General features: G+C 39.5%; 1 protein-coding gene across 2 annotated transcripts; it reads left to right on the forward strand.

The window, feature by feature from the left end:
• Positions 1–306: 306 nt before the first annotated feature.
• On the forward strand, positions 307–23,332 carry ap1b1 (adaptor related protein complex 1 subunit beta 1). Of its 2 annotated transcripts, none has more exons than XM_079485283.1 (22): positions 307–383; positions 2,025–2,085; positions 2,858–2,963; positions 3,112–3,247; positions 3,582–3,827; positions 4,261–4,451; positions 4,763–4,984; positions 5,346–5,466; positions 5,639–5,734; positions 5,976–6,091; positions 6,312–6,477; positions 6,662–6,760; positions 8,385–8,644; positions 8,726–8,924; positions 13,183–13,212; positions 13,452–13,595; positions 13,911–14,056; positions 14,602–14,731; positions 17,059–17,143; positions 17,230–17,316; positions 18,364–18,518; positions 21,845–23,332. In XM_079485283.1, the coding sequence occupies exons 2-22, from the start codon at positions 2,049–2,051 to the stop codon at positions 21,917–21,919; spliced, it is 2,847 nt and encodes a 948-aa protein (XP_079341409.1). In that variant the 5' UTR covers positions 307–383; positions 2,025–2,048; the 3' UTR covers positions 21,920–23,332. The 2 variants fall into 2 exon arrangements, with proteins under 2 accessions (XP_079341409.1, XP_079341410.1); XM_079485284.1 differs by having other exon boundaries at positions 341–414.
• The last annotated feature ends 515 nt before the right edge of the window (positions 23,333–23,847 follow it).

A 23,847-nucleotide genomic window follows, 5' to 3' on the forward strand; every position in this document is an offset into this window, starting at 1 on the left:
GATTGTTTGTACAAATAAAACGGACAACGGGGACAGACCTGTCCTGCCCTGACAAAACAGTGAACATGTAAATATTCAAGAGATCTCTGTCTTGAATATGGTCTGAATTTTATGAAATGTAAAAAATGACACAATAGTTTCAATACAGTATCGGTCACGGTACTTGCTTGAGGGTTTTCTGTATTACAATCATAAAAAAGTCATGCCAGTCCTTTTGCATCAAGTATCATGTTGATAACAGCAGTAAGTATTGAGATTTAAAAAATAATTGGAGTGTAAAAACTGTCCTCAAGGGCGGAAGGCGGAAGTGTGAATCATATGATGACAAAACGTGTAAGGTAGGAGGGAAGTAAGAAGGCCGACTTGTACACATACACACTTCGGTAAGCAGCACCACTACTTGGTTAAACTGAGGTACGGTCTCTCTTTTCTACTTATCTGTGGCTTTCAGTTCTGTGTGCTTGGACGGTAATGCAGTCCGTTAGATTAAAGGCTTAACAGTGCGCTCGCATAAACCCCGATTAAGAAGGTCGTGAAGCTTTAGCTCGCGAGCCGTTAGCATTCAGCTAGCATCTACGTCTCCGCGAACAGCTTCATTCATCCGCCAAAATGGAGTGGGCAAGTCAGTTATGTGTGAGTTGAGGTCTATGTCGCATTGAGAGTTGGAGAAAAGGCACGTAGATACTTTTGGGGTTTGAAATTGCCGGATGTTGGGCGAAATAAAACGGGTTTGCTGGTTAGCTGTGTGCGCGTATGACAGTCACCTGCCGCGGTTACCTCACCGCCACGTACATTTAACGAGCCGGCATATCTTACATTTTGTCATTTGACATATAGTGTGCAGCCTTAGCAGATCGGATATTTCAACTGTAATTCGCTCGTGTCAACGTCTTGTCCGATGACAGCGGCTTTTATTATCTGTGCTGTGTTGTGCTGATAACACTAAACGTGAATCTGAACGTGAACCAGCAGAATTGGTAGTAACGTTAGTTTATTTTGTCATAGGGTGTGAACCCATGTACGTGGTTTGACTGAAGTGTCCCATGTGTTAATTTCAGTGTCTTGTCACTTCCTCCGATTTAAACTGTTTTTGGCTTAAGTTTGGTAAATCTTGCAAATATTTGCTCATGACCATATACAAAAAATGCGCTAAAATACAGTGGCGACGTGTTATTATTATTTGTATTGAACTGTAATGAGCTACAGTTAATACACATGCATATATTTTAAACAGTGCTTTTTAAGAAACTTAATTTCTTTGTCGCCTGTCGATTTTATTTTGATGACATATTACATATTTCGTATGGAAATCTGCAATTTAATCTAGCAGAGTTTATTGTACTGTTATAGAAATTGTGTTTTTGGTTACTTGCTGTAATGAAATACACCAGCGGCTTCTCATCAATGATTAATTCGTGTCAAGAGTTAGTGGACATTCATTGTTTCTTTACTAAGTCTGTAAGCAGGGTCGGATCAGCATTTCTGTCTGGTGTATAATTCATAGATGATAAAAATGCACTTTGCATGGAAACAAGGTTATAAAACAACATCATTGACATGCGCTTGTGTAGTTGATTTTGTTGATTCGGTGCAAATGCAAAGTTAAAAACACATCTTGCTTTAGCTGGACCATAGTTTCTCTTTGGACGTGTTATCAGGCCAGCTAAACCTTAAGATAATGCTGTTGGAATCTAATGGTTCATTTCCTCTCAGAAGACCTTTTAGGTTATAGTGAGAGTCTGATGTTCAATAACAGGAAATGGGAAAATGCTTCACAGCAGGTTTAGAGTCAGAGGGAGGACAATTGCTTCCAGTAGAATATATAATTTGCTGACTAATAAAGAAGCTTTAACAATGTGGGTTTTTTGCCCATCCACAATCTCTGAGAAACATCACTAAAGTATTGGCAGGACAGGGACTGGACTTCCTCTTTTTTCCCCTGCGCTTGCACCTTTTCAGTATCCTACGTCTGGATTCCGTTCCTTCTCATCCTCTTGTTTTGAATCTTTCTGTCTCTTCTGCAGGAGAACCGAGGCTTGGGATCCAAGATGACAGACTCCAAGTATTTCACCACTACCAAGAAAGGTTTGTTATTCACTGTTTTTCTTTAAAGATATTTGTGTTTTATGGGAGATGCCCCGATATTATCTGCCAATAATCTGTATTCGAGCAATTTTTCACACCATAGGCTATTGGCTGTGACGATCAGGGCTGATATCCTGTCAATCAAAAAACGACATGAAATTAATTTGTTCTCTGTATACAGAAAATGTTAAGAAACTTTGCCAGGTTCATGTTCAATTTTAATAGTCGTCATATGTCTGAATAACATTCAGAAAGTTAAGAAATATAAATTTTAATCTTCAGAATCAGTATCTGCAGATATCACAAACTAATAGGCTGGCCTATCAGTATTGGTGCCGACACTTTTCTTGGCAGTTACATGTGATCACACTTTTTGTTAACACTTAAAACACTGTTAAATAGATGGAACATAATTTCCGTGCCGAATCCAGAACTCTTACTGTGTCTTATGTTGTGTAAAGGCAAGTGGATAGAAATAGCAAACTGAGCTGCAGTCTGAAATAGATTTTGAAATCTTCAGTTATTCCTTTATTTGGAATATGTGACTCACAATTGTGCAAGGAGAGTATTTTTAACTGCAAGCAAATACGCTCACATTTGTTGCTCGGTCAAAGCCAAGAAAGATGTTGGAAGAGAATTCATAATGGAATAGATTCACCGTTCTTTTATGAATAAGTCAGACTGCTACCTCTTTATTTTCTCTCTGCGTGCGTGATCTAAACAAAGTCAGGATAACTGGTGTTAACTGATGTTTGCTGTGTGTGACCTTCAGGGGAGATCTTTGAGCTCAAGGCAGAGCTGAACAGTGATAAGAAGGAGAAGAAAAAAGAGGCTGTGAAGAAAGTCATTGCTTCTATGACAGTGGGAAAAGATGTCAGGTGAGCCAGTTCGACCAAGACTTCTTGCAGATTTTATAAACACAATTTCACAATATGTTGTATATCACTATGTTGTATATCTGCCATCATGATGTTCTTATAATACGAAGTGGGATTTATGGAGTTGATCTGAAAATTTCGTCCACAGCGCTTTGTTTCCTGATGTTGTGAACTGCATGCAGACGGATAATTTGGAACTGAAGAAACTGGTCTATCTGTACTTAATGAATTATGCCAAGAGCCAGCCAGACATGGCTATTATGGCAGTGAATACCTTTGTGAAGGTAAGGTTTGAACATAAGTGTTTTATTTTATCAGGACATATTTTAATGCAGTTTGAACAGGCAAATTGTTTTCTAGTCCATTTGCCTTCCAATGCAAAAAACGAACTTCTAAACAAATGTTGTTTTTACCGTTTATATAGCAATGTTGAGGTGTTAAACCTGGCAAAAGCCAAAGGTCAATGAAGGAGATAAAAAAATATGAATTTACAATTATAAATCACACATATATATATATATATATTATAACAGTTCTATTTTATTCCTGTATATATAACATATATTTAAAAATGTATTTTATGCCTGATAAATGGTTTCCCCTCTGTCTCTCTTGCAGGACTGTGAGGACCCAAACCCTCTGATCCGTGCGCTGGCTGTGCGCACCATGGGCTGCATCCGAGTGGACAAGATCACAGAGTACCTGTGTGAACCCCTGAGGAAGTGTCTGAAGGATGAAGACCCCTATGTGAGGAAGACCGCTGCTGTTTGTGTGGCCAAGCTTCATGATATCAATGCCCAGCTGGTAGAAGACCAGGGCTTCCTGGACACCCTGAAGGACCTGATCTCTGATTCCAATCCAATGGTGAGGCTCTTAGGATAACTTCTTCTATGGTTAACCCACCTATTCTTGAGCTGGAAGTCGGGTGTTCATTTCATCAAAGCTTTTCTTGCTGAACAGCTAAATCCCGACCCTTTGTTTACTCTATAGTCTAGGCTAACACCCACTCTTTATTTCTTGGCAGTCTAAGCTTAATATAAGTGAGGGGTTGCTAATCATAGGTCTGTATAAGATGGATGAATAGCTGGCAAAATATTACTTTTCGCTTATATTACGCTTATGTTTGTATTGTGAAGACATCTATGGAATGCCAGCACTATTTAGTTCTCACTATTTAGTCTCTAGTGGTGTAAAATTACATGGTGATGTTGTGTGAAACTCTAAACCTCACACACACACAAACTTATAAGGTCTGACTGCATTGAGTTTAATGTCTTTGTTATGTTTCCTGCATTAGGTTGTAGCAAACGCAGTTGCTGCTCTGTCTGAGATCGCAGAGTCTCATCCTAACAGCAACCTTCTGGACCTGAATCCTCAGACCATTAACAAGCTTCTGACAGCTCTTAATGAATGCACAGAGTGGGGTCAGATCTTCATCCTCGACTGCCTGGCCAACTACACACCCCGTGATGACAGAGAGTCACAGAGGTCAGAAAGAATCTTTATGTCATAACTCCCGTGTGCTGACCTTTAAATGGGTTTCTCTAATGAAGGCTAATACATAAAGCGACACTTCCACACCACTACAGAGAAATAGATGAACAGATCAATCTTGGGATTACAAGAAATCAATTGGCACAATTACAAATGAAAAATCTATTTAAAAAATATATACTCCAATTTAGGTCACAGAAGCTTCACCACATGACTTTGTTCTTAAGGGATTGTTAGAAGGCAGTGGTGAGTCTGACTGTTTTTTTATGTTTTGTTAAATCTTTTTTTTCTACCCACTCCCACAGTATCTGCGAGCGTGTAACGCCACGACTGTCCCACGCTAACTCTGCCGTAGTGCTGTCCGCCGTGAAGGTTCTGATGAAGTTTATGGAGATGCTTCCAAAGGATCTAGACTATTACGGCACACTTTTGAAGAAACTTGCTCCTCCTTTAGTCACACTGCTCTCAGCTGAGCCTGAACTGCAGTATGTCGCCCTCAGGAACATTAACCTTATCGTACAGAAACGGTAGGTGTCAAAGTAAGGAAAATGTTTTTACAAACTGCTGATGGTTTGTATCCTGGAAAAATCCCAATTTAAAGGGATAGTTCACCCAAAAATTTCATTTCTGTCATTATTTATTCACCCACTTGTCTTTTCAAACCTGTTTGACTTTCTTTCTAATGGAGAACAGAATATTAGATTTTTTAAGAACGTTGGTAACTGAACAACTGCGGTACGCATTGACTTTCCAACGATGTTTGGTTTAAAACATTCTTGAACTATATTTCTTGATTTTAAGTGTTCAAAATCATTGAGTTATGATGATGATCTTCCACAATGACACATCTTTCGCCTTTTTGTAAGCCTCTCACTTTTTCTTTTTCAGCCCTGAAATCCTGAAGCATGAGATGAAGGTTTTCTTCGTGAAATACAATGACCCGATCTACGTCAAACTGGAGAAGCTGGACATCATGATCCGCCTGGCGTCACAGGCCAACATTGCTCAGGTCAACAAAATGCCAATCAGATCTCCTTCCTCTCTTTTGTGGAACATGATCTCTACTTAATAATTTATGTTTGCACATCCTCTATTTTACCCACTCCTGCAGATATATCCCATCGACATTTGACATTTGTGTTTATGAGAATCTGTGCTTAATGTGTGTGTGTATTGTGTAGGTGCTGGCTGAGCTGAAGGAATACGCCACCGAGGTGGATGTAGACTTTGTGCGTAAGGCTGTTCGAGCCATCGGCCGCTGCGCTATTAAAGTCGAGGTGAGCTGGCCTGACTCTGATTAAGATAACATTTTATCATTTAATTAACATTCATCAAACTGCCATTTGTTAATTTTAATTAAACGTGAAACTTCAACCCTCTTAATGAAAGCACTTAACCTGATGTCCTGATGTGAAACTGAAACAAACCAATTCTTTTTACAGATCTCTGAATGGTGTTATTTATGCTCTGTAGTTAATCTCTGGTTAATCTTTGTCTTCTGTTATATCTCTGTCACAGCAATCAGCAGAGCGATGTGTCAGCACACTGCTTGACCTCATTCAGACCAAGGTGAATTATGTGGTGCAGGAAGCTATTGTGGTCATTAAGGACATCTTCCGCAAGTACCCCAACAAGTAGGACTCTTGTTATATAATTTCTTATGTCCTTGACCCTTTGTCAACAACAATTTATTAGCTCTCTCTCTCTCTCTCTCTCTCTCTCTCTCTCTCGTGTTTATATGTCATGCTCTAGGGCATGACAATGAATCTAACATGCAATGAATTTTCAAAAAGCCTCATCATCCATTTTTACTCCTCATGCAGATTCATTTTTGTATATTGAATGTATTTCTAGGTATGAAAGTGTGATTGCCACCCTGTGTGAGAACCTGGACTCTTTGGATGAGCCTGAGGCACGGGCGGCCATGATCTGGATTGTGGGAGAGTACGCAGAGAGGATTGACAATGCTGATGAGCTGCTGGAAAGCTTCCTGGAAGGTTTTCATGATGAGAGCACACAGGTAAATTACATTAAACCAATAAAACAAAAGCACCGGAAAGCTCATGTGACACCCAAAATTTTACTAAGAAATAAGAATAATATTTCTGATCACTTTTCTTAGCATTTTCATTTAATTCATTTCATACCTCATTGATGGACTTTTTTCCATGTGAGTTCATGTTTCTCTTATGGTTGTCTCTCAGGTGCAGCTGCAGTTGCTGACAGCCATCGTAAAGTTGTTCCTGAAGAAGCCCACTGAGACCCAGGAGCTGGTGCAACAAGTGCTGAGTCTCGCCACGCAGGTGAGATATACACACTCACACAGACAGATATCAAAACACAAACTTAAGTGGGAAAATAGCACTACATCTATACTTGCTCACACGTTTCGGAGATGCTCTCTGGAGGTGTTTCTGTCTTCTGAAATGAGAGCGACTGGCTGACTGGTGCTTTCCTAAGAAGAGTTTGTTTTATCAGCAAACAAGATATTCAGAGGTTTGTTTTTGTAACTACAGGTGGAGAATATTATTAAAATAATTACAGGAGATCAAGACTTGTGCCCTACCCTATTCTAGTATTAGATACAATTGACCAGTACTGTCTGAAAACAGTCAGACTATCCACAAGCTAATAACAGCGTGTTGAAATTATTACAAAGCCTTTGCTTATTGACCATAACTCTTCTAAGCCTTGTTCTCATCCTCCGTGCCAACTACAGATTGGATTCACTCTCAGCAGTTCATCACTGAAAGTCTCATTTGCAGGTGGCCAGCTCATACAACCTTTTCATGTTAATTAAAGCAGTGCATTATGGGTAAAGTGTTTGTGTGTGGTGCCATGAAGCTTTTTTTACTTGAAGTGGTGTTTTCAAGAGCAAAAGACAAGTTTATTTAGTCCCTGTGGTATGATGTCCTGATCCGTCCTTCTACCCAAATTAGAACTGGAATTTATTATCCTGGCAATACCTTCAACCAAGGTGTAGAATGCACACTGTTAGAGTTTGTTGGACCACTTTTCTTGATCTGAAGGCTTATGTCAGATTTCTTTTAATTTGCTAGAAAAGTAGCATCTCCGTAACATCTCTTGATTTATTTCAGATTTTGTATACAGCATAAAAAAAGTAATAGTTCAATTTGTTATTTTATACTTTTTATGTGTTTACTATGTGGAAAAACGATGTGACTTTTATCTTGCTATCTAATACATATACCATTGTACGGTGACTATTCTAGACGATCAGTCAACCCCTCAACAAATTGATTTTAGAAATGTGTGCTTTTACACATCCTTATTGTTTTCATTTTAAAAGCATACAATTTGCTGCTTGGTAGATTATTGTTTGCTTGTGTAAGACCAAAAGAGCGTTTGTGTTTGATGTTAATATTCAGAGAAGCCTTGGGCCTGTGCTGTCAGACTGGGATCTGAGATTGAATCTTGTCATTATTAACTTTGAGATTCAGTGCCACAGGCTGTAGTCGCCGCCAGGGTTCTGTCAGAATACAAAATGTCCTCCTCCATCCCAGGTGGTGTTTTATGACTTTCATATCTAATTCTCGCACCGCTGTATTGCTCTGGGTGTTGCTGGTGGATCACTTGTCCAAATGTTCTCGCCACAAAACCTCCTGTGAAGGGGAAAACACTGTACCCCCGCACTACATTTTCTCATCCAAATTCTCAAATATGAATGACAAACGTATGCTACTAAGCTAGCAAGTTAATCCTAACATTTAATGCAAACAGGCAGGCAAAAGTCCAAATGTCAGATCTGTTGCATTTTACCTTCTAAATTTCATTCTTTTTTAATTCTTAATTTTTGATTTTCTATTATTATTAGTTTATGTTGTGGTTTTTACTTTAGTGTAAAAAATAGCTCACTCTCCACTGTTCTCTATTGTTTCACCTTTCATTTTGTCCTCTAACTTTCAGGATTCGGATAACCCTGACCTGCGTGATCGCGGCTACATCTACTGGCGCCTGTTATCCACAGACCCCGTGGCAGCTAAGGAGGTGGTATTGGCCGAGAAGCCTCTGATCTCAGAGGAGACGGACCTGATTGAGCCCACCCTCCTGGAGGAGCTCATCTGCCATATCGGTACACTGGCTTCTGTCTACCACAAGCCCCCCAGTGCCTTTGTGGAGGGCAGTCGCGGCGTTCAGCACAAGAGACTTACTGCTCGTGCTGGCTCGTGAGTCTTATGGGAAATCGTTTTTGACTCACTTAACCTTTGGAAGTTTTGAACATTAGTAAGTAATCTTTTTTCATTCAGTGGTGAGAGTGCTGAGAGCCCGGATGTTGGCCAGACCGGACCTTCTGAAGCGCCACCCGCTGTCATTCCATCACAAGGTGATCTCCTAGGCGACCTGCTGAACCTGGATCTGGCCCCGCCCACTGCCACTATCCCTTCTGTTCAGCCCTCTATGCAGATGGGAGCCATGGACCTTCTGGGAGGTGGTCTGGATAGTCTGGTATGTTCCTCTCTCGATGTGATGAAATTAATTTACATTTGAATATAGAGGGAAAACAGTCTTAATTACCCATCTGTTCCTGTAATTGTGTTCGAAATCTTATTTGGGTAAAGTGTTTTTTTATTAACCACATACGTTCAGCTCACACTCATGTTGGGACTTTATTTCAACTTGGTGTTGACTTGGGACCGATCCAGACCTGTTTTGCCAAATACAAGATCCCAGATCAGCCCTCGGCTTTAAAGCACACTGTCAAAATCCCTTTAACCAGTGTGTTCATGTCTGTTGAGAAATCACAGATGGTCTGCATAAGTAGAGCACTTTCCTTGCTTGAATTCTTTTTCCCGTCCTCTCATTCTTTTGTTGACTCTTTGTGTTGTTTCCTCTCTCTTTTGTCCTTACGCTACACTTGCAGATGGGTGATGAATCGGATACGGTAATTAAACTAAGTGAAAGAAAAACAAACAGTCACTCTTTCACATCATGTCATTTAATTCGTTTGAATTGGGGATCTGTTTTCTTGTGTGTAATTGGCTTACAAATCACACCAGCAGAGGGCTGCTTCACGTAATGCATTGTTTCTGTTTCATTTAAAGAATATCTGCATCAGTATAACGGGTAACATGAAGATCCTAAAGGTCTCCTGAACTGGCCGTTTTTATTATTTTATAATGTTGTCTGATGACTACTTATGACTTTCACATGGTTTTTACATTAGAGAACATAAAAAGCAATAAGTAAATATTCTCTACCTAAGTTTTGAGGCCGGCTCAAGAAACGCTCGGTTTTTAAGGCCGGGCTGCATTGAACACTTGGAAGTAAACGGCCACTGCTATAATTGGATAACAGTTCCATAAAGACAGCAGGGTGCCCTGTGATGTACATTTCTGTTTGACAAGCTACGTGCTTAGTTGGAGCCTTCTGTAAACTTGGTTAGACACGTAGGTTACACATAATCAGGACACATAAAGCGATATCTAACAAGGCAATAGTGAAGCATCGTACATGTATTTTTACTCTCATAACATTCTGGTCAGATTCGATATTGATGGCACAGCATTGCTTTTTAATATAAGTCTCTTAATTAACAAATGCACAATGTTTCACCAACGTGAGCAGGAATTTACTTAAAAATAAACTTCAATCACGCATTCCTAATATCAGAATCAGAAGGAAGCGACTGTGTTCTTCCACAACCAAGCACTGCACAATGTTGCATGTTTGTTGCTTTGTCGCTCTAAATAAAAATAACAGTGAAAGAAAGCCTTACTTTTGCACATATCACACAGGGCTAGCCCTTCGCTGAAGTGACATGATCGCCAGATCTTCACCGACGAAACCAGACCTTAAATTGCGAATTGTTTATATATTTTAGGACCAAAAAACGTCAAAACCTGCAATAGACCATTAATTAAGACTTAAGTGACAAAGCTTTTGATCTAATACCAAACAACAAGCATAAAAGTGCTTATTAATAATGAAAATGGCAATACAACAAACGAGCGCTGTGTGATGCAGCCTTCCGAGCATAAACGCAACTTACGGACAAAACGAATATTTAACTGAAAAATACGCAATGGTTACCAGTTTGTCATCATCAAAAATGTGGGAGTGTGTACTATGTGTGGCTAAAGTTATTAGAAAACCAGTGGGCGGGGCTTGAGATGTAGTCCTTGATATTCTTCTGTGGACAGTTTTAAGAATAAATCGTTTGTCTGCACAAGAGGCAGCGGTTAATTTTTTTTTTATTGGTCCCAACATCATTTCCATCCTTGTTCACCCAATTGGAAATGTTTCATCCATTTCTCATTTCTCTGTCAGCTGAGTGCTTCCCATAGGACAGAGGTGCAATCTCCCCAGCCTGCTTCTGATTATAGTGATCGAGAGGTCTGTGTGGGTGTTCTTACCTCTGGGCTCATCCTTAGAAGTTATTTCTCTGTTCTGATCTTAGATCTGACCCTGTATCCCAAAGCCATTGTAAGAAACAGGTCTCCGATCAGTATGGCTCTAAGAGCAGCTTGCCTTTGTGTTTTGCTGGTAGTTGTAGTCTTGCAGGTTTAGTGTGTCTCATTACATGTTTTATGTAGTTTTGATGTAGAGAAAGGAAAGCAACTCCATTAGTCATGTTTTCTAATATGTGCAGAATTTCCATCCCATCTGTGAAGAGAAAATGGTTACTTCTAGGGAAACGGGAACTTTAGATTTGCAAGGGTTCAGTGGAAGGTGTCTTATGTCTGAGAGTTACTTTTGAGATGCTGTGATATCGGTGAATTTTTATTTTTGTCATATGTAATTTATGCAGACGCTTTGCTACTGACTGAAAACTGTATTCAACCTCACAGGAGAAAGGTTTTTGTAAATCTGTAATTGACGAATAAATTGTTCATGTGTCCTATGGTGTGACATAGCAAAATTTTGAAAACAAACTGTTAATATTACATCGTTTTATATTATTAATGTGGTAACACTTATAAGGACATATTAATGTAAGGTAGTTACAACGTATTAATTAGCAGCAAAGGGATTATATGGTGCGAATAAATATTTGTATTATACACTTTGGTGTGTTGTAAGTTGCCCATACATGTATTAGACACGTAAAATTGCAAAAATTAAAGTGTCGGATAAAAAGATGCATTCTATCTATAAGCGAATGCTCACCAAGACCTGCCTGAAACGCCTCATGTACCCACACTAATCTACATCAGTTCGTGGTATGACTTGACTATGACCGCCCAAATGTAAACTCAAGTAAGGTGGTCAGTACAGTTGATTTGGAACCTGATGTTCCAAATATGGTAAGAGGCAATTTTTTCTGTCACACGCTTGCAGTATTCGACCAATCACTACGCACTGGTTTACTGGCCAATCATAGCACACCTCGCTTTTCAGAGCGATGAGCTTTGTTAAAAATCTGCGTGTTTCAGAGAGGCGGGGCAAAGAGGAGATACTCTTGCCATATTCGGAACATCAGATTCCAAAACTTCTAACAGCTGATAAAATGGCATCGATCTTTCCTTATCAATTCGAGCCTGAATCTTATCCGGAAAATGAAGATCAAGCTGATACAACTTTGCCAACGGGACTCGAGCAGGATGTAAAGGATTTGTTAAGAGTAAATGACTATTAACAAACAACCAAATACTGTACATCATACAGAGTTTGTGTGATAGAAACAAGCTTGCTTTATAGCAGAGAATGTTAACATAATAAATACGAGAGAATGCGAGTGCTTCGGCCCTCCTTCGGCCCTTAACCAGTGTTATGCCATGTCTCGTCGCGACTCAACAAAGACAATAAACCCCATTATAAACACGACATTTGTTGCCTCTAGTTGGAACATAATTACTGATAATGTGTCTGCCTTTAGAGAGATCACACAAAGAAACAACAACATCAAACTCATCTCGCGTTAGTCCGTAACAAAGTCTTTTACAATGAAAATCTGAAGTGCCAGACAGTCCTTGCAGAGTTTTAATTGTTGGAATTAGACAATTACGTGTCTAATACATGCATGGGCAACTTATAACACACCAAAAACAAAGAAAAACAAAAATTTCAATTTTAATATTTATATTTATAGAGAGATTTATCTTCATTGTTTTTTTAGTGACTTAAAAACCACATAAAAAATATGCGGATGGACACTCAATTCCCGTCATACACTTTCTTCTGCTCTTTCTTCCTCCCATCACCCTCTTAAAGTTATAGTTAACTTTTAAATTACATTTTACAAGCCGACTGTGTGTTTATTTTTTCTTTCGAAAACAAATTGAGGCTTATGAGGAAAGCTGGGGAGGGGGTCTTGGTGGGGCTGTTGGTTTTTTACTTTTGAACGTGTATTTAGTTTTAAAACAAAAATACATGGCTGTATGTATTTGCCTCTGTGATCCATGTCCACGACTTCATCATGTTGGAAAGGTTATGCGTGACGTAGATTTCAAAAGATTTAATCATCCCTGACATGCACACAAACTGACCATTTTTAACAGTAATCTTGCACAAAGACATATACCATGTCATTCAACATCTAAGAGCCTTTGAAAAATTTGGACCTTATCCAACAGCCCCCCGTTGAAGTCCATTATTTGGATAAGAACCCTGGTAAGCTTTCCTCAAAAGTTTCGTTTTGTTTTCGACAGAAGAAATAAACACGGATGGCTTGTGGGCGAGTGAATTATAATGAAGTTAACCTTTTAATAATACATGAAAAACATTCCTGACTGCTGTGCCTGACTTGTCCACTTTCTTTTCACAGCTGGGAGGAGATCTTGGCGGAAGTCCTTCGGTAAGTCACAATGTTTTTTGTACAGTTCACCCAGACTTTGATAAATCTGCTTCATTTAGTTACTAGAGTGGATTGGCATCAACGCTGGGGCTTTCCTTCATTAATCACAGAAGTTCTTGAAGGGCTGTTAAATCGCACCTTCACTTTTCTCCTCTTCATTTCTCTGCATGCCTCCTCCCTGGAGGTCTCCTCACAGTTTAAGAAGGTCGTAATTGGTTGTTATACTCCCTTCTTCTCAGATGAATGCAGGTCTGGGAGTTTCCCCAGCAGCCATGCCTGCCACTCTGGGTGGCGCTCCTGCTGTCGGAGGTGGATTAGGAGACCTCTTTGACCTTGGCGGAGGTGTCGGCATGCCAAGTGGATCCTACGTCACTCCTAAAGCTGTAAGTCTGGAATAAATTGATGTTCACAATCAATAACTCTGCTTATGACCTCAGCAGTTTTTATGTGCTTTTTCCCTTGTCCTTTAAATCAATTTTCACCGCAGTGGTGCTGTCTTGATCGTAAATCTGTAAGCTTTCCTGTTGCTGAGTGGTTAGAGCATGGTGAAGCCAAGGTCATGGGTTCGATCCTAGGGATTGCACATACTCTGAAACAAATGTATAGTTTAATGCAATGTAAGTTGCTTTGGATAAAAGCGTCTGCCGATTGCATAAATGTAAATCTTTTCAGTAATAGGATGTGGGCATCTGTTTCAGTTGTGGTTACCAGCAATGAAGGCTAAAGGGCTGGAGATTTCTGGGACGTTTGCCCGGCGCAATGGGGTCATCCAGATGGATTTGTCTCTTACCAACAAAGCCATGAGCGTTATGATTGACTTTGCTATACAGTTCAACAAGAACAGGTGAGTGAAGGGCAGGGTGGAAAACTGTTTTGGAGGTCTGTTCAAGGTTTTGTTCTACACTCTTTGGTGTATTCCCTGATTTTTAATCAGTTTGGAGGCCTGCCTGAAAACTTTGTTTTACCCTGGCAGTTGGATCATTCAAGGGCACACAGATATTTTTTTAAAGACATTTTAATGGGCTTTTATGTTGATTAAGCACCTAGTCTGTCTAGTAAAGTAAATTCAGTAAAACCTAAAAGTAATATATTAGATATTTAGGTATTTTCAGCATATAGATGTACCCTTTTATGTGGATATAGATTTTTTGTTCAGACATGCATTTTAAACGGTTGGTTGGTAATTGGAGGTTTCCTCTGAGGTTGATCAGATATTCTGGGTGGCTGCTTACTGGCTCAGTCAAAAAGATCCCGACCAATCAACTCTGTATGACATTGCACTTTCTGCCAGCCATTACAACCATGACCGAGTAAAACCTCAGTTTTGGAGATGAGTAATACTTGCTGTAGATAAAAATAAAGCTCGACTGTGTTTCTGTCTCCCTGTAGTTTTGGTCTAGCACCTGCTGGTCCTCTGCAGATTCTCACTCCTCTGAGCCCCAATCAGACTATTGATATCAGCCTGCCTCTCAGTACAGGCGGCCCCATCATGAAAATGGAACCTCTTACCAACCTACAGGTAACATTTCCATAGCATTAATACAGCATAATGCTTTATACATAGTAAGAGATACTGAGAATGTGTAAATAGAGGGTGCATTGCAAAACAGCCATTCTAAAGACAGTGGGTATCTCTCTCTCTTCTCCTCTGCTTCTCACTTTGCCCTTGTCCACTTATGTCCTCTATCAATCAAGGTTCGAGGCTCTGTCTGATAAGCTCTCCGTGGAGTCAGTAAAAATTATTTATATAATTGTTTTTCTCCCTCTTCCTCTCTGAGGTCTTTTAAAAGAGATTAGAGGAAGATTTTTTATCTTAAGTCCATTGTCATATCCTTAACAGATTTAATATGTAAATAGTTAATGTCATGTTCAGAACTCAGATGTTAGATGTTAAAGGGATTATCATGAACGCAATTTTTTTCACTTTTTCTGGATCTTTCTACTGATGTCTCGTGTAGATTTCAAAGGATAATTTACCCCCACATTTTCTAGTTGTTCCAAACCTGTATACATTTCTTTGTTTTGTTGAACACAAAGAAAGATATTTGACAGAATGTTAGCAAATGAGTTTTCTGGTGGCATCATTGACTACCAGAGTAGAAATGATGAATGTTTTTTTTTTCATTCTGTTGAACAGAAAATAAAATATTTTGAAAAATACAGTTTGACAACAACATTCTTCCCAATATCTTTGTTTTCAACAGAACAAAGAAATGTATACAGGTTTGCAACAACTCAAGGTTGAGTATTCATGACTGAATTTTTGGATGAACTATTCATTTAATCTGGAAGTGGTTTGATTTACCAAGAGCCTTTAAAAATCTGTGCGTTCGGATTAGAACGGCTGGTATTTTCACAAGTGACTATATTCATTTCACAAATAGGTGCTTATAACAGATCAGTTTCTCTCTGCAAACGCATCACAGGATGTAATTGTGATTAATTAGTCATTTAATTGGTCTAATCTCCCTTTTTTGCCTTGTATATAATATGTGTTTACTGCAGTTATTAGAAGAAAAACAATTGAGGAGGAATGAAGGTCGTGTTCAGAACTTACAGAATGCATTGGCTGGAGGAAAGTCTCAAAGGCATGACGTCTGGTGTGGGGCTGCTGGTCCCTCTGTGGTGTTGTGTAGTCTGTATTTTGAGGGATGCTGTGCACCTGCTGTCAGTTTTCACAAAGCTCTTCTGGGTGCATCTCAATCCATCGTGCTCTCAAAAGATTAACAGACATCGAACGAAAATGAGGACGAGTTTTATTACAGCTTCAGACTGCTAATACATTCACAAGGTGTTGGTTTCAGAACGATGGAAAGTCATTCTTTGGCTTCATTTCATCAGATATTTTGTTACACTGATTTGTGGTCTCTCTTCAGCCCCGGCTTTTATGTCTGGCTACATTTTGAAATCAAACAAAGAAAAAAAATCCTTTCTGTTATATATAGTTGTCCAATTTTTCGCTCTCATGTACTGCGTCTGCCTTGTAGTGTAAAACAGGATTTTTGTTGTGCACTTTTTGCAACTACAGTTAAGGTTGGAATGTAGACAAACAGAAAGTAGACATATTGTCTAACTGTTCACGTACATCTTGCTGCTTGGTTCAAAGCCATGTTTACATAACCTCTTTGCAGCATTTGACATCACAGCTCGACCTATGAACAGTATTGAGTGTGCTGGTACACAGAGGGTAACAGATCCTTTTCATATGGAAGGCAGGGGCAAAATATCCTGTTTAATTCAAAAGGTCAAAGAAAATGTGAATAATGCACTTGTGTAACTAAATAACTAGTTTTGGGATAAAAATTTAATAGAAAAGGTTTTTAGTTGGGTTGTTTCCATAACAGTGTATCCTTCAGCTTGATTCTAATTACTCAAGACAGACAAACTCGCTTTGTTTTTCCCAAACTGTCACTGGACATCTTGCATCCTTTTGTCGAGCGCTGCCTCAAAGGCATTTGTGCATGTTTGAAGTTCACACACAGGCAGATTCATGTACACGCACACAAGGAGCTTAACGCAACCTTTGGAAACACGCAGAGGGAAAGTGAGAGAGGGAAGCAAAATGTCAAACAAGACATGATCAAAGGACCTGCATTTCCTAATATTCTGAACCGCATATATGCCCCCTTTTAAAGCACTGGATAAAGACAGATTTGCTTATTTTATTTCAGAAACTGTGAACCTCCTGCTCTTAATGCTATTTGAGTGCATTTTCACATCCCAAGTGTGTCTGCAATTGTAACAGTATTATTCTCTCTCTCTCTCTCTCTCTCTCTCTCTCTCTCTCTCTCTCTCTCTCTCTCTCTCTCTCTCTGTCTCTCTCTCTCTCTCTCTGTCTGCTTGCAGGTAGCTGTGAAGAATAACATTGACGTATTCTACTTCAGTTGCCAGTATCCCCTCAGCCTGCTTTTCGTAGAGGATGGAAAGATGGGTGAGTGTGCCTGTGTGTGATTTTGACGTGCATGCGCGTAGGCCAGCTCTCATAATGTAAATCTCTTTTTTTAATCCCTCTCCCAGACCGTCAGGTGTTCCTGGCCACCTGGAAGGACATTCCAAGTGAAAACGAGTCACAATTTCAAATTAAAGACATCCACCTCAACTCAGGTAACAGGAATGCAGGTCACACATGTGTGCATTGGGAGACAGCTAGGGGCAAGAGAGCGAGAAGGAGAGATATGTAAATGAAAACAAATTAACATATATAAAGTGGAAGAAGGAGTTCTAGAGTTATCTGCACTCTCTTTTTGTGTATAACTCTGTCACACTTAAGCACACTCTCCTGTCAGGGTCTGTCTCAGAGGACAAGTGGTGATCTGTTGGCATGTCTGGGTGTAATTAACTCAGGAGGGGTTTTTTTAGGAATGATCCTGATCTGCGTGATTGTTTGAATAAAGTAATTGTGAATTGCACAGCCGGGAACACGCACACACACTCAAAGCAATATTATTGATGAAAATATTGTGCCCCCACTTGTTTTGCTATTGTGAGTCACGCATATAGTTAAATCACGAATTCAAACTCAATGGTTATTGTTTAACCATTCTTAATTTCTTGAGAATCTTGATTTACGGGATTGTTCACCTAAAAATGAAAATGTCTGCATCATTTACGCACAAACATCTTGGTGCTTTTGACATTTTTTAACTATACAACTCTTTCTTCTATGGAACACGAAAGAAGATATTTTGAGTGGTTTTGTGTCCATACAATGGCAGTCAATGGAGTCCAATGTTGTTTGGTTACCAACATTCCATATATTATTCCATATACAATGACAGTGATTATGATTTGGATAACCAGCCGCCCGAAAAGGACATAAAAGCAACCTAAAAGGTTGTTTACTTTATTTCATGTGTTACTTTAATAACACGTACTGTACCCTGTATGATTAAGGAAAGTTCTGTTCTTGTCCCCTAAAAAGTTTTAAGAGTTCTTGAAAAATGAAAATAATACTGTAAGGAACGACCTTAGGCCGAGCAAATAACAAAAGTTTAGTTGTGGGTTGAACAATTCCTTTTCATCAATCAAACTGCGGATTAGTTCATACTGCTTCACAGCCTGATTGCCATAGAGACCCCTTCAGAGATTCAGTACATCTGATAGCTCATGACGTTTGTGTTTTATTAACGAATCATTTCTCTCACCTGACAGACGCAGCCAGCAACAAGCTGCAGGGCATTAATATCTTCACCATAGCCAAGAGAACAGTAGAGGGACAGGACATGCTGTACCAGTCTGTCAAACTCACCAATGGCATCTGGGTGCTGGCTGAACTTCGCCTGCAGACCGGCAACCCCAACTACACGGTACGTGGAATTAAACAAAGGGGGACATGAAGAGACTAGAGCAATGTAATGCTCGAGCATGCGCACGTACACACAGATCAATAAAGGCATTAGGATGTGCAGGAGGAGATGGTGGTGGCCACCTGTGTGAGAGTGTGTTTTACAAAATAACTCCCCTATTAGTTCCTTCTGAGTCATGGTGAAGAAACATGCCAGACAATGATCTGTGTGTGCGCTTATGTGTGAGGGGAAAAGAAGAGGGTCAAGGGGGAAAGCGCTGCTGGGAGATCAAAGACTGTAGATCAATTCCAAAACATACTGAGGATGAGCTGCCTACCGCCTCACAGAGAGAAACACAAAAAACGTTGTGTGCCGCACAAATAGAGATTCTCACTTGAGACTACATTTAGAATGCACTTTCATTGGAGTTTGAGTTCGTATCAAATATAGATGGATATTAACTTGCCTTGTCGTGTCCTTAATAGTCACTTTTGCACACAGAATAATATAAATAAGTTACAAGCAGGTTCTTTGTAGCAATACCTTCTTGAATCTCTCTACATAAACAATACACGAAGTGCTCTTTTGGTTAAAATCTGGTTAAATCAAGGTATCCTAACGTAATTAACTGGGACAGTTTTCGTGTTGAGGGCATGCCAATCATTTTAGGGCATCAACAGTGTGTTCGGAGTGGCAGGATTGTGGTCAGGCAGAATTTGAGGGCTCCTGGGTGGATGGCGATAAGAGGATTTTGAGGAACCAATGACAATCCTCTCATTCTTTTCTCTCCTCGCTCATTCTCACATCCTTTTGATCGCAATTGTGGGAGATTCCACTTTGGAAAGCAACTAGAATTGAGTACCCATTTTTATTCCCAGTGGCACAATTTGTGTGCACCTGGGAGCTTGGAGACTGAGATTAATATGTTTACTTGTTTTCTTCTGAGCAAATCAGCATATACAGCTGCTTTTATCATAACAGGATTTAGCACATATTATATTTGTGTTTCAACATTATACCGCCTCCGTCTCATCTGTTTTGCCTACATGTAAAAATGTCTGTGCATTTGTGATTAGGTTTGTTTGATTTTGATTATTTTTCCTTTTTGTGTGTCTGCGCTTATGTCTGCACTTGATGATGACATCACAATGCAGGATGTGGAGGTTTGATTACTTTAATATTTACCTAAAGACCTAAACTTCTCACGTCTTATAAATTGCTTCCTTTACACAATCACATTTTCTCGTATTACTTTTTCATAATGTCTATCATAAAAAACCAGGTCCACATCAAATATGCTGATGGAAAAACGTAAAATATTAAGGTGGCCGTGATTGTTTGAAGAGGAACTGTTGACGAAGCAAATTAGGAGATTTTTTTTTTGGAAGTAGCACCAGTGGCTGTCCTGGTTTACTTGGTGAGATTAGATCAGCGGTTCATATATCGTATGCCCAGTGTTAAAGTTTTTTAACAGTTTTAAAGGGATAGTTCAGCAAAAAATGAAAATTCGATCATCATTTATACTCTCCCTCATATTGTTCCAAACCAGTATAAATGTATTTGTCCTGCTGAACACAAAGGAAGATATTTTAAAGAATGTCAGTAACCAAACAGATCTCATCCCCCATTTACTGCCACAGTAGCGAAAATAAATACTATGGGAGTTATTGGGGGATGAGATCTGTTTGGTTACTGACATTGTTGCAAATATTTTCCCTGTTTTAGCAGAACAAAGGAATTTTACTCATCGCAGAATTTTCATTTTTTGGTGAACTATCCTTTTAAATAAGACCAAGCAAAACATGATGGCCAGTGATAATTATTTTTGGAGGTTTTTGGAGAATTCTGCAACATTTTAGACCTCTTTCTTACATTATTGGTGAATTTTTTTAAGAATTTTTTTTATGTAAAATCCAATTGGCACAAAGGCTGTAGTTGCAATGAATGAACTCAACAATGAGTTAAACATGTTCTGAAACACCATATTTTTCTTCTTTTTGTCCTTTCTGAGCATTCCTACATTTTTTTTCAATTGCTTTCTTCAAAGGAGTTGCTCTTTACAGTAAATTGTCATCTTGCAGCACATGCTTTAAACAGACTCGCAACCCCCCCAAACATCTGCATGGGTCCGATAAGCCTCCTTCTCCTTATCGTCACACTAACAGCCACTTCATAAAACCGTCCTGTAACTCTATGAATCACAGGCGCACAAATGAATGCCCTGAAAAGACAGTGGAAGGGTAATATGGTAGGGTTGCAATTCTGTTATGTTGTGTTTTCTAAGTAACTAGTAATGTTCACAAAGCTCCAGAGTTATCCCTATAGCAACCAGGCGTCTAATGGCACGGACCGGTTCCGCTCACGTCTGAAGGCAGAAATATGTGAAGGCGTTCCTAACAGCCCTCTGCGCAGCTCCCTGCTGCTTCCACTCTTCCCTTCATCCCACCATCTCATCTTGTTTCCTTTCCCCTTTTGATTACACCCTTCTCCAACATCGCAACCCACTGCTACATCTCACTGAGTCTTAGTGCCATCCGTTCTCGCTTCTTTCTCTGGTTCCTGCCCACCGCCCACCTGTGCTGCATCTCTCTTCCCGTTAATCTCACTTTATTTCATGAGGCAAGTTATAGAACAATGCAACTGTTAATAAAGACGCCTCCTCATGCAGCGAGCTGATGCTACAGAGCGAGACAGCGACGGTGTCATCACTGTGTGCGCAAATCCACTACATTCTGAATATAGCCAAGACAAAATCATTTCTTTCCAAAAAAAGAACGCAGAGAGAACGGAGTTTAGGAAAGGAATGATGTGCAATTGAAATGACCCCTCTCTCTCCAGAAGGAAGAGTGTGTACCTACCGGCTTTCCTCCTTGGGATTGGTCTGTTAGAAACCCAAAGTCGAGTTCACTTGACAAAAGAGGGAAGCAGGTGTTACAGTAGCTGGAGGTCTCCTCTCATGCCGACCTCTTCAAACAGTCGCTCCTCTTACTTCAGTCTGAATTCGTCTGTTAATCTTCGTTCTTCATCGGATCCTTTGGATCATTTTATTTGTTTAGGTTCAGATTTTTTGTTTATAACTCTGATTAAGACAACGGTTAGTCAAGTTTAAGTCTCTTACATAGCAGTGCATTAGTTGCACAAGGTTTGTTGGCTCAGTTAGATTTATAATAGTTTGCTGGCTGGGATTCAGCATTAGTCATATTTTCTGTCTTTTTCCATCTCCTTTTGTCTCACTTTGAAAAGATTTTACAAGCATGCACTCAAATGTAAGAGACAAGGATGCACCTGTCAGTGTTAAATCTATTGTTAATGCCTCACTAATCTTTTCTCTCTCTCTCTCTCCTCAGCTGTCTGTAAGGTGCAGAGCGCCCGATGTCTCTCAGTTTGTGTACCAGTGCTATGAGTTGGTACTGCGGAACTGAGACGGACGGCACGTGGAAGAGGATGCCAGCTAATGGGCATTGTTGGGTGACTGGGGATGAATGGCATCCTTACTGGACCAGTCAGAGAAACCGGCTGTCTTGAGTAACCCTCAGACTGTGCTTTCAACATTGACAGAATCCCATAGATTCATTCTTCGTCCTTTCCCTTCGCTCCTCTTTCCTTCTCATTTCCTTCCTCAAGTTATGAAAATTAAATTAAAATAAATCTGTCTCTCTCCTAAGATATAAGATTCTCCAAATTATAAGAATACCATCTTTATTCTGAGTGTGTACAGGTGTTGTTCTCAGCCAATTCTATTCACCTGTATTACTTCATTCCTTCCGTTTGTATATTTTTCTCAAAGAGGGCAAACATCTTGTGCAGAATATCAAAGCAGTGGAAAGACTGCTGATCTGTTTGATTTCACCATTTATCCTGTGATAAAAGCTGCTCTTGCGAAAACCATGTAACTCAACTGTTTTTAATTTGGTCTTTATAATCAGAGCTTGGGTTTCTAGGCTTATCTTAAAGATGTGTAGTCACACTTTAGATGGTCATTTATTTATTTTCTTTTTTAGTGAAAACCTTCTTATACCCTTGTCTTGGGACTCTCTATTTCTTTAAAGGGAATGCCCTGTGTTTCTCCAGAAGCACTACATTGTTGCAGATATCTCTTTAATTGGTTTGTCATGTTTTGGTATCAAGCTGGGTTAATATTATTTACTACTGTCATTGTGTGTGCTGTGTATCAGTGTGTGTTTTTTGTAGAATGTAACATTTCTGCATGTTCTGTTACCTTTTCTGTCCTCCCTCGTTCCCTGTTTGAGAGCCAGTGTTTTAGCAGTGTGTGTCGGGTGTTTCCGATAAGACAAACTGCTCGGAAAGAGACGCATAAACCTCAAATCACTCTGCACAAAATTGATGATTTCTTAATGGTCTGTGTATTGCACATTTCGTGCTGACAAGACGCATCAGAAGTCCCTTGCATTCCCATTCTTCACATGCAGAGGTGTGATAGAAACTGATAATGGCCATGTTATAATAGATTTTGTTTTAATCCTTGTTTTGCGGAAAGTTAAACTGAATTAAAATGAGCAGTTTTGGTTCTATACGAACTCTCAACCTTAATATAAATTGTAGATCACAAGCACTGCTGACCTGACACGTGACATTGTATGTGCGCATGTACATTTAGATGTTTCAAAATTGAATTGGTTATTTGATTTTTAATCACATATTAGTTCTTTCATTGATTCTGTATGAATGTGTATTTGTGTACTTTGTGGATTTAGACATATAGGGGGGATTACAAGGAAATGTCCAGCAAAGGAGAAACATACTTTACTTTTTGTTGGTTTCTGTCTTGATCATGTTATCTGATATTAAAATGAGATAAGTCTACTGTTGTTTTTTAAATTTGATTATTGCATGCTGCTTTTGGAAATGGGATGGAACGGTTGGTTTTAGAGAATATTATGGTTACAGATATGTAGATTAACTGGCTTGTTCATTTCAAAGAGTGCTTGTGAACCAATTTGAACTTTGGTGAAGAACTGGGATCTCGTGTATGCCCGACCACAATTCACTGTAAGTGCACTTATGCCAGTCTCATGGTTTAATTTAAGATAATGGTAAGCAATTTTACCCGTAGGACAGGAGGATGTGCTTATCTGTAGCTTATACATATTTAACTTGGTCTGCCTAATATCATTTAGATGTTATGTGGCGTGCTCGTTTAGATATAATAGATGTCTTGAAATTGCTTGTGTCATGGATTGCTTAAAGCCGTGTCATGCAGCAAATAATTATTCACCGATTAAAGCTCAGAGGAGGCCATGACTCCCAGTTGCACAAATTGAACACAGAGGTAAATGTATTGAAGTGAATCCCCAAAATATTAACCCCAGGCTAATGCAATGCTTTGCAC

Source organism: Barbatula barbatula (assembly GCF_947034865.1).
Source record: "Barbatula barbatula genome assembly, chromosome: 2".
In the NCBI taxonomy this organism is placed as follows: Eukaryota; Metazoa; Chordata; class Actinopteri; order Cypriniformes; family Nemacheilidae; genus Barbatula; species Barbatula barbatula.

Bases quoted from the DNA above. Each gene is read 5' to 3' on its own strand.
- ap1b1 (XM_079485283.1), top strand. From the start codon at position 2,049: ATGACAGACTCCAAGTATTTCACCACTACCAAGAAAG. The intron at 2,964-3,111 runs GTGAGCCAGTTC...TTTCGTCCACAG, and splicing joins ACAGTGGGAAAAGATGTCAG to CGCTTTGTTTCCTGATGTTG. The intron at 6,761-8,384 runs GTGAGATATACA...TCTAACTTTCAG, and splicing joins TGCTGAGTCTCGCCACGCAG to GATTCGGATAACCCTGACCT.